Source organism: Balearica regulorum, chromosome 2, assembly GCF_011004875.1.
Source record: "Balearica regulorum gibbericeps isolate bBalReg1 chromosome 2, bBalReg1.pri, whole genome shotgun sequence".
NCBI lineage: Eukaryota > Metazoa > Chordata > Aves > Gruiformes > Gruidae > Balearica > Balearica regulorum.
The window spans coordinates 135,266,868-135,282,159 of NC_046185.1; the positions used below are offsets into that span (position 1 = coordinate 135,266,868).

At 34.8% G+C, this 15,292-nt stretch overlaps 1 protein-coding gene across 4 annotated transcripts in view; it reads left to right on the top strand.

Moving 5' to 3' along the window:
* SNX13 (sorting nexin 13) overlaps window positions 1-15,292 on the top strand; it is a 69,909-nt gene that overhangs the window by 25,740 nt on the left and 28,877 nt on the right. For all 4 annotated transcript variants that reach the window (XM_075746060.1, XM_075746062.1, XM_075746061.1 and 1 more), the window contains exons 3-11: window positions 1,762-1,864; window positions 6,900-6,989; window positions 7,399-7,520; window positions 9,942-10,063; window positions 10,219-10,320; window positions 11,007-11,095; window positions 11,485-11,568; window positions 14,043-14,181; window positions 14,714-14,802. In XM_075746060.1, the coding sequence (XP_075602175.1) occupies window positions 1,762-1,864; window positions 6,900-6,989; window positions 7,399-7,520; window positions 9,942-10,063; window positions 10,219-10,320; window positions 11,007-11,095; window positions 11,485-11,568; window positions 14,043-14,181; window positions 14,714-14,802 (940 nt within the window). The remainder of the gene's footprint in view (window positions 1-1,761; window positions 1,865-6,899; window positions 6,990-7,398; window positions 7,521-9,941; window positions 10,064-10,218; window positions 10,321-11,006; window positions 11,096-11,484; window positions 11,569-14,042; window positions 14,182-14,713; window positions 14,803-15,292) is intronic.

Sequence of the window (15,292 nt, forward strand, 5' to 3'; positions counted from 1 at the left end):
ACTGAGGTCTCTAATAGCAAAGTAGTAGATAATAATGAGAAACCCCATACTTCTTAATAATTAAAAAAAAGCAACAAAACACCTCCCCAAACCAAACAGTTTGTTAACTTTTAAGCATAGTGAAACTATTGAGATTTTTCTAAGCAGGTGTTTGTCCTTGAACTGAATTACGATGTTACTAGGATGTTATGATTTTAAAGCTGTCTGGAAATATCTGGAGCAGAAGAACAATTGGACCTGCTTTTATTTTTTTATCCTCATACATAGAAAGTACACGTTTGGCAGATAAAGATGGCTGAAAAGAATCAGAGTATGGAGTGAAATTTTCTTACGCATTATCAAGTTACCAGTAATATTTTTGTGTAGGGTTTTTTGTTTGTTTGTTTTGTCCTGGAGTTCTTCAAGTATAAATGACCACCTCCCTGCCTCTGAATTACTGAGCCTCTAGAGTACTTAAAAACAATGGTTCCCAGTTTGGGAATTAAGACCTTCAAGTGGTGTGTTTACCTTGGTTAGGAATTTTTATTCTAATCATGTAAGTTAGAGTATCATATATCAACAGCAATGTATATTAATAGAATGTATTATTTCAGCACATTTCAAGCCTGGAACAACTTTGTGAGTTCCTGTGGTCACAAATATTGGTCAGCTGGCCTTTAGATTGAATGCTTGGAAATTTGTGTAAAAAGCTGTGCATGTTTAGCCATCCCAATACTAGTCTGAGCAGCAGTAACTTCATATTCTCTCTTTTTTTTTATGCTGTACTTTTCAAAGGCTACGTATTTTGGTTATGGGGTACAATTGGTACAGCCTTTAGGTTTTCATCTATTTCTTAGTAAAACAAGCTTTATGTTTGTGTGGGTTTGTGCCCTATTGTCATAAGCTGTAAATAAATTACAGCTGTTGTGGCAAGGTTGAACTTTTTATAATGGTTGCTTTTTCTCTTATGCTTTCATTATATCATAAAGAAAACAATAATAAAATTAGCTGCTGTCCTGCTTAACTATAAGTCATAATTTGAATTATCATTGTAGAATTGTGAGGGAAGAAGATAATGAATTTCTGATCTAACATTCTAAATGATCCAGGAGTGCATTTATTTAGATTTTATATTCTGAATTAATACAAAACACCACCCCCAAAAACCCCAACAGCTTGTGTTTGACTTCAGTTATCCTCTAGTCTTCTTCCTTGACTCTGTTCTTATGCAGCCTGGCAAGACTGCTGGGTTTTTTTCTTTGCAGCTTAAAATAAATTCCCAGTTGAAATTTTTCTTCTTGTTTAAACATATGCAATCAGTAGTTAGTTACTATACTTACCACATCAGTTTCTAACTGGTTTGTGGTTTTGTGGCTTATGCCACAATGCCATGGCCTAAATGTATCTAAGAGAATCTTTGTAGAAATACAAACAGAGCAGCTTTATGTATTTACCCCTCTTTTCATGTACTAATATTTGTGAGCATAGGTAGCATGCCACCACAGGTTCTTCTCATGCAGCAGGCTGTGTAGTATAGACTGTGCTATATAGATCTGCTATGTGATAAGAATATATCAAGACTGATAATGCAAGACTGGGAAACTTTGTATTGTGTCAGTTATTTTGAGCAGCATGCTACACTGTGGAAGAGCACTGTTCTAGGGGAGTAAACTGTGAGAATTGTCATATATTGTCATTTTATAGCTTGCTGTGGAATATTGTCTAGAGAGGGGGGGGGAAAGGTGACTGTGGTTCTAGCTGGTCTTTCTTTTTCCATTGTAGGGGTTTTGTGGTTACTCTTTTATTTGGAAAAAGCAACTCAGAAAAGTACCTTGAGCAGTGTGAACATTCATTTCTTCCTTGTACATCAGTTGGGATCCCTAAGGTAAGGACAGTTTACTGGTCTTAACTTCTAGATCAGTTTGTAACTTTGAAAATTAGAGTAACACTAATAATCAGTTTTAATCTAAGAATTGTACCCGTTTCCCAAGGTAAAAGAGCCTGTTCTGATGTTTTGAGTCAGCTGCAATGTGCAAATGAAATGCAAGCTTTTTCTTTTTTGAAATACAAGGTTTTTAAGCATTTATGGAAAGTTTGTTTCAAGTATTGTTTCTGGCTTCATTATGAGAAATGGGTAAGATGTAACTGGCTAATATTATCTGTGAGGGAATTACTAAACCATTCTTTTCTAGACTGCTTGTGTGTGTTGGTTTTTTTTGGAGGGAGTAGTAGTTCCTTCTTGCTTTTTTTTCTTGGAAGATTGTCGTGACTGTTTAGGATTCTTCCATCACTAGATCTGTAGTCTCTCCAGTTAGGATTCTTTTGATTGTTTGTAGTCAGAAAGTTGCTTTCTAACTAAGAAGAGTTAAATAAATAAACCTAAATAAAGTCTACATTTACAGCACTTCAGGGGTGTAGAAGTTGTTATCTTTGACTCTTTTTAAGACCAAGGGAGAATTCTGGAAATGCATAGGCAGATGTGGAGCAGCAGTGGGATCTGCTTTTCAACTCTTCTCTTTTTTTCTGAATTGTTAACTGACACATTATTTTGGTCGATGGACCTAAATTCAGGGTTCCTACTTGGATAAACCTGCATCTCTTTAGTACAGAATAAGTTCTAAATAGCCAAGAGAGAGAATTTCTAGGAATACTAGTGTATGAACCAATATATCGTGGCAGCTCAGAAATTTAGATCTATTTTGGTCTGAGCTATTTACACTCATCAGAATAGAGAAAACACTTCAACCCAAAGACAGCTAGTTGTGTTATATTTCATCTCACAACTGTTTTGACTGAAACATCCTGCCCTTTTTTAGCTGTCAGGTCACGATGCTTAATGTTGTCTGTGAAAGAGGGAGGGGTGCATGTGTGTGTGTGTGCCCGTAGAAAGAAATGCGTTTTGTGATTCAGCAGTATGTTTTCTAATCACAAAACTTCTTTGTGACTGGTTCATAGCTCGGTTGGTAAGTGGCCTTTTCGCTGAAGTTGTTGAAGCTGTTGAGATAAATCTGGAACTTGGTATATTCTAAACTGTAATGTCACCAGTCCAAGTGAGAAATATAAAGTTTAAGGCTGAAAAGAGAGAAGTCAACAATCAACAAATTATTTTATTCCATTAACAAAACCTCATTTTAGGGGACTAAGGTTCTTGGTGCTGTATGGACTTCAGTGCTTACATTATGGATTGTGGAGTGTTGCTTATGTCTTGTGTTTTGAGAGCAGATTTACAAGAAATTTTTCTTTTAGACTTGTTCTACATTCCTGAAACTTTTTTAGTTTAATGTTACTTCTTTGAGCTCTGTACATATGTATGTTTTGCTTGCTTTAGAAAAGAATAAAGTGTTGCAGGGTGGTTTTTCCATAATTCTGGTGAATTTATTAGTTTGACTTCTGATTTGAGTGTGAATTATTGACACATCACTTTTCTCAAATGACCTGTCTTGACTAGTCTCTGAATTTAAGTTTTGTAGCACGAAGGTATTTATTTTTAACCGGCTTAACAAATGCTGTTTAAAATTGTTCTCCAGCTAAAATCTGTTTGTTTTCTACAATAGTATTTTGTATTTCTTTTTTGCCACTGTGTTAAAATAGCATTAGCTAGTTTAGCTGAGCTTTTCAGTAGCGGTGCAAGAAGAGATGAGTCTTAACCAAAACCAAATGTGTGGTTTGCTTGGGGTTCCTATTTTCCATTTCTGTGTTAAATTTCTGCTGACTTGTCTTTATTGGAAAGTAATATTTTTAACTTGAAATTGTTAATGTTTAAAAAAATGTTTAAAACCATTGTGGCCCTAAGTGGTCTTGAACAATGAATGTTCTTTCAAGTGGCTAGTGTATAGGTTATGCTTCTTCCATGAACCAAGTACAAACTGAATTCACTTCAATGTTAAATTCTTTCATGATACCGTATTTTAAGAAGTAATCTGATGATACAGGTTCTTTATAAGAAACTATTCCCAAAGGCAGGCAGAGTTTTATTGATTGTTTTGAGGGTTTTTGTTAGGTTTTGTTAGGTTGTTTTTTTAGGCTAAAATGAATGTTCAAATGCTTGATTTTAATGAAATTGGTTATAATTCAGAGCACCAAAACTGTAGATGGAAATAATGTGTAGAATGTACCAGACTTTTAAGTTACAGCTCAGAATTTGGTGCAGATAGATTTCCTTGATTGCTGCTTATTACACTTACTAGCAAATATATATTGAATGTCTCACGTTAAGGAGGAATAGTTATGTAAGTTTGATGGAAGATTATTTACCTTTCTGCTATTTTTTTTTTCTGCATACATGCAGGGAGGTTTAAAAATTAGGGTTAGACTTGCTTTTCTTTTTGCAAGTCTGTTTTATATAACTTATGTGTCAGGAATATACTCGATGATGCCATAATATTCTGGCTCTGTAAGATACACAGTTGTCTGCAGATTTGTATAAAATAATGTTGAAAGAAAGGCAAGTTTAGAGCCTTCTGAACTCTTAACTGGAATGCCATTTCCAGTAAAAATTTTAGATTCAGTCCAACTTTAGCAGAAGTGTGGACTGTCCAGTTGTTGTCATAATTGAGGTCTCTTATGCTTCATCCAAAAGGCAAGGAGTTTTACTTGCATATTTTCTGTGTATATGTCCTTCTCTCTTCTGGCTGCTGCTTTTTCTGCTGTGTTTTCCGAATGTGGTTTTATGCACGCAGTCCTCAAACTTCAAAACGCGTCTGACAATTTTATTTGGCAATTTGAACTATAGTTAGTAAAATGTAGGCTGGGTACAATATTGCCAAATTACTGTAAGATAAATTGGTTCACTATTCTAAGTGCTAGTTGCATATTTGATGCCTGACTAGTCTCTGAATCTCTTTATTTTGAGTCAGTTGATTATATGCTGTATCCCGTGTTCTGGATTTGATGCAAATGTGCAAATCCCTGTGTCTTATCCACTCGTGAAGGCCTGTGACCGCAAGTATGCGATTTGGGAAATGGTGGCACAGTCCAAGTGAGGCATTTTTCATATTTAACGGTTACCTAGCATAGTTTCAAAAAAGGACTTTAAAAATATCTATTAGCAGCGAAGCAAAATTCTGAAGACTACTCAGTCACTGCAATTACATGCATGATTTCTTTACTCTGTGCCACATCTCACTTTGGAGTGCATGTCCCACATTACTCAGAAGCACTTCCTACCTGCTTAAAATGAAGTAAATAGGTGTCAGATTTAACAATAACAAGTGATATTCACTTTTTCTAACTAATGATTTAATACTGGTAGTAGAATATGTCAGACTAATATTTTGATGTAGTGATAGTCAAATAGGACAGTTTTCTTCATGTGAGTTGGAGCCTTCCTTTAGGTCTGTCTTCTAAGTCAGTGTCTGGAAGGCCAGGCTTAAAACTAGCAATGTTTTCCAAGTGAGAACTATGGTCAGCTGTTGTAGTTCCAATGAAATAAAAGCAGATATTCTAACTTTCAGCTGTCGTCAGACATATCAAAGGCGCGTGAAATTATACTCCGTGTACATAAACATTTCACTGGAGAAAAAAGAATATGATAGAATGGTCTAACCTCATAGTTGGCTCTCCATTGAGCAGGAGGTTGGACAAGATGAATTCCTGAAGTCCAGACCTAAACCTGAAATCTTATGACCCTATGAACATTCAGATTTTTACCGAGTAACCTTGCATATTTTCTGTGTATACGTCCTTCTCTCTTCTGGCTGCTGCTTTTTCTGCTGTGTTTTCCAAATGTGGTTTTATGCACGCAGTCCTCAAACTTCAAAACGCGTCTGACAATTTTATTTGGCAATTTGAACTATAGTTAGTAAAAATATTTATTCATCAGTTGGTTAAATAGGAGGAGGAATGTTTTCTGGCCTTATGTATTTCACTGCCATTCACTGTTAACTGGTTTGAATGACAGATACTTAGGGAGAGTCGCATAGAATAGAAACACTGGACGTATTGTTTATAATTTTTTTTCATTTACATTTTTTGGTAGTTCTTCTATGTTTACAATACAGTCCTAACTTTCTCTCTAGATCAAGAATAAAATAACTTGATTTTTTTTTTAACAGTATTGTAGGTCATTAGGTTGTTATTTCTGTGAAAATAAAGGGGTTTATTACAGATTTCACCTTAAGTTTGTGGAAGGACACTGTATTAGCCCACTCGAAGAAGCACTGATAGAGGGTGTTATTTTTCAGTAAGTCATTTGCCAAAAGCCAGCTCTGATGAAGTCATTCTTGGAGTTAACTGTTCTGAGTTGCAAGTCCTTCTATAAAATAATTTTTTGCCCCCTCATCAATTACCTTTAAAGACTTGTTTCTCCAGTAGTGATGATACAGAAGAGTAATTTATCTTCTGGCATATAGAATAAATTGAATGAATAAAGAAACTGAGAGTAAAAAAACCCCAACCAACTGAACAATTAAGTGCCTGAGGTTGCACAGAAAGTTCATAATCAAGTATGGAACTCGGGACTTACCCACAAACTAACTTGTGCCGCTGTCGTGTCCATCCATACCCCCCCTTTGTAACTATGAGTTTTATTTCCTTCTGATCTAGAATTTTAGCAGACTTGTTCCTTTACAGTAAGCAAGAAGTAGGTTTTCAGGTTAATTCCTCACCATTATTTACTCTAAAGTAAAAAATACAGATGTAATTGTTGCCCAGAGAAGTGGTAGATGCTCCATCCCTGGAAACATTCAAGGTTAGGTGGGACGGGGCTCTGAGCAACCTGATGTAATTGAAGATGTCCCTGCCCATTGCAGGGGCTTGGACTAGATGACCTTTAATGGCCCTTTCCAACCCAAACCATTCTATGTTTATATCTTATCTACTCTACAATAGGGAAAAGTTGTTACTGGAAGTATACATGTATCATAAAGAGTAGAGCTGATTTTTAATTATAGCAAAAACCTGCAAATTTACTCTTTTTCAAGTGCATAGAAGAAATGAAACGTGAAGCCAGACCTATTAAGATTGACAGAAGACTGACAGGTGCAAATATAATTGATGAGCCTTTGCAACAGGTAAGTTCTAACCACGTCTATTTAACCTATTTTTATTTTTGCAAGTATTGAGTATATAATATCTAAGTAGTTGAGAGACAACTAGAAGTTTAGAATTTTATCGTATTTGAGAGTGGTAAGTGAAAAACATGGAGGATGGGCCAGGATATTTGGCAATATTTGAGTCTATTTTCTGTACATTATAGTTAGCATAGTGGTGATAAATGCATGTAAACTATTGTGAAAAACAGGTTTCAGTATTTGAGTTGTAGTGTTTCACTCAAAATTTTGTAATGATAGGGGAGTATGGTTCACTATGCTAACCTTTTAAGATTACCAATGTTGCATTATCAGGCACAAAAAGCTATTCTGTATTTTGTTGTCTTTTGTTCATCAGTTCATCTTTATTTTTTTCCCTTTCCAATTTCAGGTAATCCAGTTTTCCCTGAGAGACTATGTGCAGTATTGGTATTACACACTGAGTGATGATGAATCGTTTCTTCTGGAAATCAGGCAGGCTCTTCAGTATGCACTTGTTCAGTTTTCTGCCAGGTAAGATTATTTGTATTTACATCAATACACTGTCTAAGCAAGTGGGCAAATACCTCTGTGGGTTGTAGGCTAGTAGATAAATGATTAAGTTTATCTATTGGCATAGTTCAGTGCATTTTACAGAAAGAACATGTAAAATTTTAAGATCGTAATCTATGAACTACAGTCTCTTGCTGATCCCTCAAGGAATGAATGGAGATGATGTTTATAGTCATGGCCTTTTCAAAATTTAGATTAATGTCTAAAATTACCAAATAACTTTTTTTTTTCTGCAACTTAAGCATTGAGTTGCATGAATCATCACCTTTCTGCATGCACGTCTGTTTCATATAAACAGCAGGCCTATTCCCAAAGTCAGTCAATCTGAAAGCTGTTAATTCAAGTATCTGTGTCAGCTCAGATAACTTTTCTACAAGTGGTGTCGCTCTTCAGTATGTAAGAACAATGAGTATTTTTAAAGGAATGGTAATCTGAGGAACGCAATGATATGTCACGTAAGTCTTTCTTTTTTAAAAAATAGTGTTGGTTCAGAACAAATAGTTTGTTAGTTGTCCTATGTTTTTCTTCTGCTTAATCAAGTAGCAGGAAGTGAGGGAACTTGTCTGGGAAATTGTTTGGTTTTAGTATGGCTGATTTCTCAGCGTGGGTACTGCATGACTTTATATCCATCTAATTTAAGTAATGATTTTGGGTATTCATCCCACTGTGCTGATTGTTACTTGTTTTCTCTTCAGAAGAGGTTGTGGGTCACCTAAATTTAATAAACCTCTTAGCAGTTTTTAGGTGTTGTTACCCCCTCCCTCTGTTAACTTGAAAATGTAGGTCAGTGTGCTTTTTTGGCAAGAAAGGCCAAAGATGGAGAGCTAATGGAGTTTAATGCTAAGAAAAATTCACGATAATAAAATCTTATTTATTGTGAAATAATGGAAATCTGAGGAAACAGTGTTGGAAATAGTGAAAAATAGGCTAAATAAACTGTATATTACAGCAAGCAATCCTGTGCTTACATGAAATGGACCTGACTACCCAACTTCAGTGTTTTTATCTATTTGTTGAAGTTAGTCATTGAACAGTATCAAGTGCTGGGTTTGTGTCAAAGCAGGTCAAGTTATACCCAATTTAATTTTTTTCCTAGAGTACTATAGCTCTTCAAAAATAGCTACAACTCCTGTGCAGTTCTGTACAAATCAAGTTGGTTTCACAGGGCTGCACCAGTTCTTGTTATAAGAGAAAATGATCTAGTGTATTTATAATGACTGTAGTTGGATATAGATGTAGCAGTCTTAGGTTAGTACCACCATCTCTAATTTCATATACCCTGTGAGTTTCTAGAGTGAGTGAATACAGTGGGATTTTTTTTTTTCTTTTTCTTCCTTAAGAGATGCACATTTGGGAGACTGATGTAAGGCTGCCATCTAGTGTTGTTGTGTGATTTGTTCATCGTGCAGATGGTGGATCTGGATTATTGATGGTTTTGATTGACTGCCCTTTGGGACAGCTCTGCTTCTTATTTCCATGTTTAGATTTTCCAGTAGGCTTCCCTCTCTTCCAGAGTTCTTTATCCCTGTCTTTCTCTTTGAGGGAAGAAAGAGCAGGTGAGGGAGCGAATCCTTCCCCAACACTTCTTTTTTTGTGGTTTGGGTTTTTTTTGTTGTTGTTTTGGTTTTTTTTTTTTTTGTAAAAAAGTAGGTATATCAGAGAATTCAGGTAGTGGAATACTTAGTGCAGAGTAAAAGCCATCACTAAGATCTAGCTTCATTACACTTATAATGCACAATTTCCTCTTCAGTTTGGCTAGTAAGGCATGGACATCATAAGAATATCTGCATGTTTTTCATACCCCTAGGGAAATAGTTTTATGCAAATCTAATAGTGACTATTTTCTGATGCTAACCTATGTGCATTGTTAGAGATTTACAATAATTACCTCTCTTATAAGTGGTTGAATTAATCATTGATAATATTAGGTCACCCGTAGCTTCAAATGAAATGTGTGTTTTCTCACTCATGCATATACTGTATATTCAGGAAAAAAATGGTTTTGTTTAGGTGCCTTCCAAAATGATAGAAAGTATGGCTGAAAAAAGACCTGAGGAGTATTTTAGTTTTAGGCTGTAGACTGTTGCTATCAGGATTTTTCACAGATATTGGATAATGTCATGAATCAGAACACTATTCCAGATACTGATGTTGACCTTAAAGTAATTGAAGCATGAATATTAATGTGGTGCAAGAGTGGTATTTTACAATATTTGATTTCTTTTCAGTGTTTGGGAATTAGGAGACTGATTTATTTCTTTGCCTTTCCATGTTTACTGTCAGTGCGGTTCTTGGCAGGGAGGAAGGAGAAGTAGAAATGTATTGTAATTCTTTGTGTTCAGGATAAAATAATTCATTTTCATGGATGTTCTTTTCTGCTAGGTCAAAGGAAACAGACTGGCAGCCTTATTTCACTACACGACTTGTTGATGACTTTGGCACTCATCTTCGAGTTTTCAGAAAAGCTCAGCAAAGAATAGCAGAAAAAGGTGATCAGATGAAAGGTAATGCAATGATTTAAATATTTTTGTACTTCATTCTGAGCAGACAGGTATCTTATATGTGTGAAATATAGTTAGCTTTATTTTATAATTCAAGTTTACTCTCAAGTTTCTAATCTTTACAAAAAAGTTTGTTTCTTTTTAATTTTTTTATATAGACCAAGCTGAGGAACTTGTAGATACATTCTTTGAGGTTGAAGTTGAAATGGAAAAAGAAGTCTGTCGTGATCTAGTCTGCACTTCTCCCAAAGATGAAGAAGGTCTCTCAATATTATCTTCTGAAGTTATTTTAGTATAGCAGACAAAATACTAACAGTTTTGTTCACAATATGAAATATACTGAAATCTTAGCATGTGACTTTCAAAGCATGATTATTTACCAGACATGTATATTTCCTCTAATTTTTACATATTAATGCTATAATTATAATGTAGAATATACATGTGTAGCTATTCCTCTTTTCATTGGAAGAATTTTAGGATAGAAATATGTTTTCTGGGAAGCAGGGGATGGCTTTGCAGATTCTTACTCATTTTTTGTTAGAACTGCCTTCCTCATCGCTACTCTGTAGTCTTCATGAAAAAAAAAATCGGTTTATCTTTTTTGGGCAAAGTATGAAGGAGGGGAAAAAAAATATATATGTTAAATAAGGAAAATACATTGGAGTTAGGGTTTTTTTTGGTTCTTGGAATTTGGCTTTCTTTTGTCTTGGTTTTGACCAAGATGTGTCTCAGGTAAACGTAGATGTGTGTCAGGTTTACATCAGTGCTGCTTATATTCAAGTCTGAAAGGTGTTACTGTGATGCTTGGACTATAGGAATATATATGACTGTATATTTGAATTAAATTTTAAGGATTTATCTGTTGTTTTCTATGATATCAGGTAAGATGTGAAATAACATAATACAAAAATTATGCTGAGGGTTTTTGGTTCTCTCTCCCTAGGATTCCTAAGGGATCTGTGTGAGGTTTTACTGTATATATTGCTACCTCCTGGAGACTTCCAGAACAAGATCATGCGATACTTTGTCAGGGTAAGTACGGACTCTAAAAGCTATCCCAATTCTTTGGTTTAATGCCATAAAAAAACTTAGATCTGAACTGCTGCTCTTATTTTGTAAAATTGATCTAATTTAGTATTAGATTATTTTAAATGCAATACAATCCTAAGTATTTTAATAGCAGAGAACAGTTTGTGTGAAATGTTTCTGAAGTTTCTTTTACCTCTAGCAACATGAGAAAAGCATGATAAAATGGACTTTGTTTTTCTTGAGATAGTAACATATTCTAATGTTAATTGGCAGGGAATGTGCTAGTGCCTGTTGAATATTTTGTGTAATTACACAGTGATTTTTAAATTATTGCAGTTATATTAGCTTTATGAATAAAAGTATAAAAATATTTATTGCATTTTGTTTTTCAGGAAATCCTCTCCCGAGGAATTCTTCTTCCACTAATAAACCAGCTCAGTGATCCTGATTATATTAATCAGTATGTCATATGGATGGTAAGATATGTAATGCTTAAAATGAATGATACTTCCAGAATATGTTCGTATAAAGCTTTATTTGTGTTTCCTATAATCATGGCAGATCGATATCTGGTAGAAAAGTTACCAATGGATATATTGGCAGAAATAGTGAACTTCTGGCTGCTATATTAAATTTTATATATATATATATACACACATACATATATTCACACTTTATCTGCATTATTTGTACTCTGTGTTACAGTGGTTTGGAAAAAGTTGCCTGACTGAGGACAGATGTATGACAAAGTATAAAGTTGAGTCCTCTGGCTGTTTTACTTGGCTGTTCAGGAAGTATAGCAGTAACCTTGAAAGTTGTTTTTTTTTTTTTTCCCCTTGACTCTTTTTATGATGTGTCCTTTAAAGCTTAAGAGGCCTTCAGAGTGGCAAGTAGTAGGATGGGTGATTTTTGCTTCTGCTAAGGAATCTCAGGGTGATTGTTCTAGGGATATTTGTGGTAACCCTTCATAATTTAACTGAATGGGAAGAAACAAAGTCTTTAGTTTGATATATCTCTAATGCAACTGCCAGAAAAAAACCCCAAACTTTTTAAAAGTAGTATATATATAATAAAATTAACATAAATAGAATATTCACGTTTTTTTGATGCTACTGTTGTTTTACAAAGCAACTTAAAACTTACTCTTCTAGTTTATTATTATCCTTTGTAGGTCATGAATCAAGTTTGGTTTTGTTTTTTTTTCCCCAAGTTCTCTCTACTTTTATTCATGTATTTTAGTCTTAGAGTACTAAGCACTCAAGTACTATGCTGAAAACATCGTTGGATTTCAGACTAAAAGTTTTTATTAACTCTATCCCAGCCGAAACCAGGACAGGAATGAATTCAAGTGTACGTGTACAATGTTTCCTTCACTCCAGCCACCTCAATTTCATGTAAAAGTTTGCACACTGCTTTTCTACAGGAACCTGTCTTTAATAAGAAAAAATACTGCTGCTCACATGGACCAAGCTTTTCAATTTTTGTTTCCCCTTTCCTCCTACACATGTTCTTTATTTGTAACTTGGCCTCATTCTTTATTTACTGAGCACTGCCTCCGGCTGCATCCAAAGATAGAATTCTGAGGTTTTTATAAAGCTTTCAGTTACGATGGTGACGTCCTAAATATTAATTTTCATAATTGCTTTCTGAGATGAGGAGGTAAACGTGCTGGGGGAAAGATAAGGAAGAATAAACGCTTTCAAAACTTTAATACAAATCTTGTGAAATGACGATTGTTGCAGAAATTAAGGTCAGATGTAGAGATGACTGAAATAAATTCTGGCTTCTTTTGGAACCTTTGATGTAAAATCAGATTTGAATGAAAAACCCCTCAATTTCTGAAAATGAGAAGCTAATTCCATGTTTCTAGGCACACCACAGTTAATACTAATTCTCTTGCAATAAAATATAAAGTTTCAATATAAAATTAGAAGCCAAATGCCTGTCTCTTCACTGTGAAATTCGCATTTTTACAAAATGTTTGAAGTTCAAGTATTGCTTGTATTATTACTTTTAAAAGCAGATTTCTAGGAAGATTTTCCATTAACTTCGGTCAAAGGTATCCAGTCTTCATTCTCTCTGCTCCATGCAACTCATGTCACTGCACTTTTGCAGTTCTGACAAAGTATTACATTTCCATATCAAAGTGAGCATTTATGAAAGATATGGGTGAAGTGAGGTTTTTTGGCTTCGGATGGTAAAGACAGTATTAGAACTCAACCCTCTGCACCCGCGTGCACACGGTGTAAACTGCCAGCCTTCCCCTCATCTCCGTGCTGCATTCACAGCACAGTTTCCAGTGATGTCAGCAGCACACCAGGCTTTCTTCACTACCACAAATTCCTTTGAGTCCCCAGAGCAGGTTCCCCCTATGCTAATGCTGGGAAAATGGTATGTATTGAAATAGATTAATAGTATTTACTGGGGTATCTGAAGTAGGATTTCAGAGAGGATATTAATACAGTCACTTCTCTTCCTCCCCCAGTAGGTTATGGTTACATTCTAGAATGTTTTAATTCTTTTTGTAATTCTGTATCTTAAGAAGCCATTACATGGGGAGCCTGTACACTTGGAAGGGACCTTGGCAAAGCTGAAACCTCTTCAGTGGTCTCACCAGTTTCTGCCTACTTAACTAAGGAGATGAGTAATAGCAAAAGAAGGTTGATTGGGTTTTGGACAAGATCTTCATTGAGGCGGTTGACGCACTTTCCATGTGTCCTTGTACTTCTTGAAAACAGAAAATGATGGTGTGAAATAGGTGTTGACTGGGTGCATGCTTCCTCTTTCTTGGTCCATGTAAAATTTTAGTGTCAAGAGGAAGGTTTACAAGCATCAAAGTGTTTTCAAAATGTCATTTTGTAGTTATGTATCAAAAAAAAAATCAATTTCATGAAAAAAGTCATATGCTTTTACTCATTTTGCATTATTCACACTAAAACTTCTGTTTCAGATTCGTGATTCCAACTGTAACTATGAGGCCTTTATGAATATTATTAAATTAAGTGATAATATAGGAGAGTTGGAAGCAGTGAAAGATAAAGCAAGTGAAGAACTGCAGTATCTTCGATCTCTAGATACAGCAGGAGATGGTTAGTGCTGTATTGTTTTCCAAATATGAAATGCATTTTCCAGCATGATCTCTGAAGAATATTGCAAAATTTTAGAAAATAAGAACTCTGATGCAGCACAGTATAAAATATATTTTGTTATTTAAAAATAAATAAATATGTGAAGTGTTAAAACTTGAATCTTCATGTGTTTGTGTGCTTGGTTTGTTGGGTTTTTTTAAATATAGACTAATTGGTTAGGTATGTAAACTTCCACTGAATTGAAACTTGCCTGACTGGTCTGAATTTCACTAATACTTCACGTATTAATGGATAGTCAGTTAACAGTTAATCTGAAAAAGGAAAGAGAAGAATATTTCTTCTTATTCACTTCTATCAGGTGATAGTGATTCTTCTATAAGGTATTTAAACTGAAAAAAGCCCCCATTCTCTTCAAAGCAGGTGTGTTTTGTAAGTCATATGTCACTTCTTGTATGATATTCTTAGAGCATTTCAGAAGAAGAGTTTATTTACTCATCTGCATTGCTTAATCCTCTTTGTTTTTTGCTTACAGATATCAACACTATAAAAAATCAAATAAACAGTTTATTATATGTTATTAAAGTATGTGATTCAAGAATTCAGAGGTTGCAGTCAGGAAAAGTAAGTGTTTTAGAAATTTTTTTTGTCCTGAAAGTGGAACTGCGAATGACTTACTATTTCAGTCTAGTTATTTAATTCTTGCATTTTGAAACACGATGTGAAGTATGCAGTTATAGGAATACATTATACAACTGAAGTTAGTATTGTATTTGCAGTTTAAATACAGAAAGAATTTCTAAAGATTCACATGTTTACTGTTTCTTGGATTCTGGCTTTAGCAGTTTAGATATGTCATTACATCTTGAAACTACTCTTACTTTCTCAATACAAGAGTTAAACCAAAATGTTACGTAGATGCAAAGTGTCTTTGTATTTACACACCTAGATTCAGTTCTTTTTTGCTGCTGCAGTGCATACCTTGTGTGCCTTGAGCTTCATCTTTGGCAAAGATCACTTCGGTACCACTTGCTGATTATTTTGCAATGCCTTGTAGACTGCATGTGTTGCCTTTTGTCAGACATGTTTACCTCTAGTTACGAAAAGCCTAAGG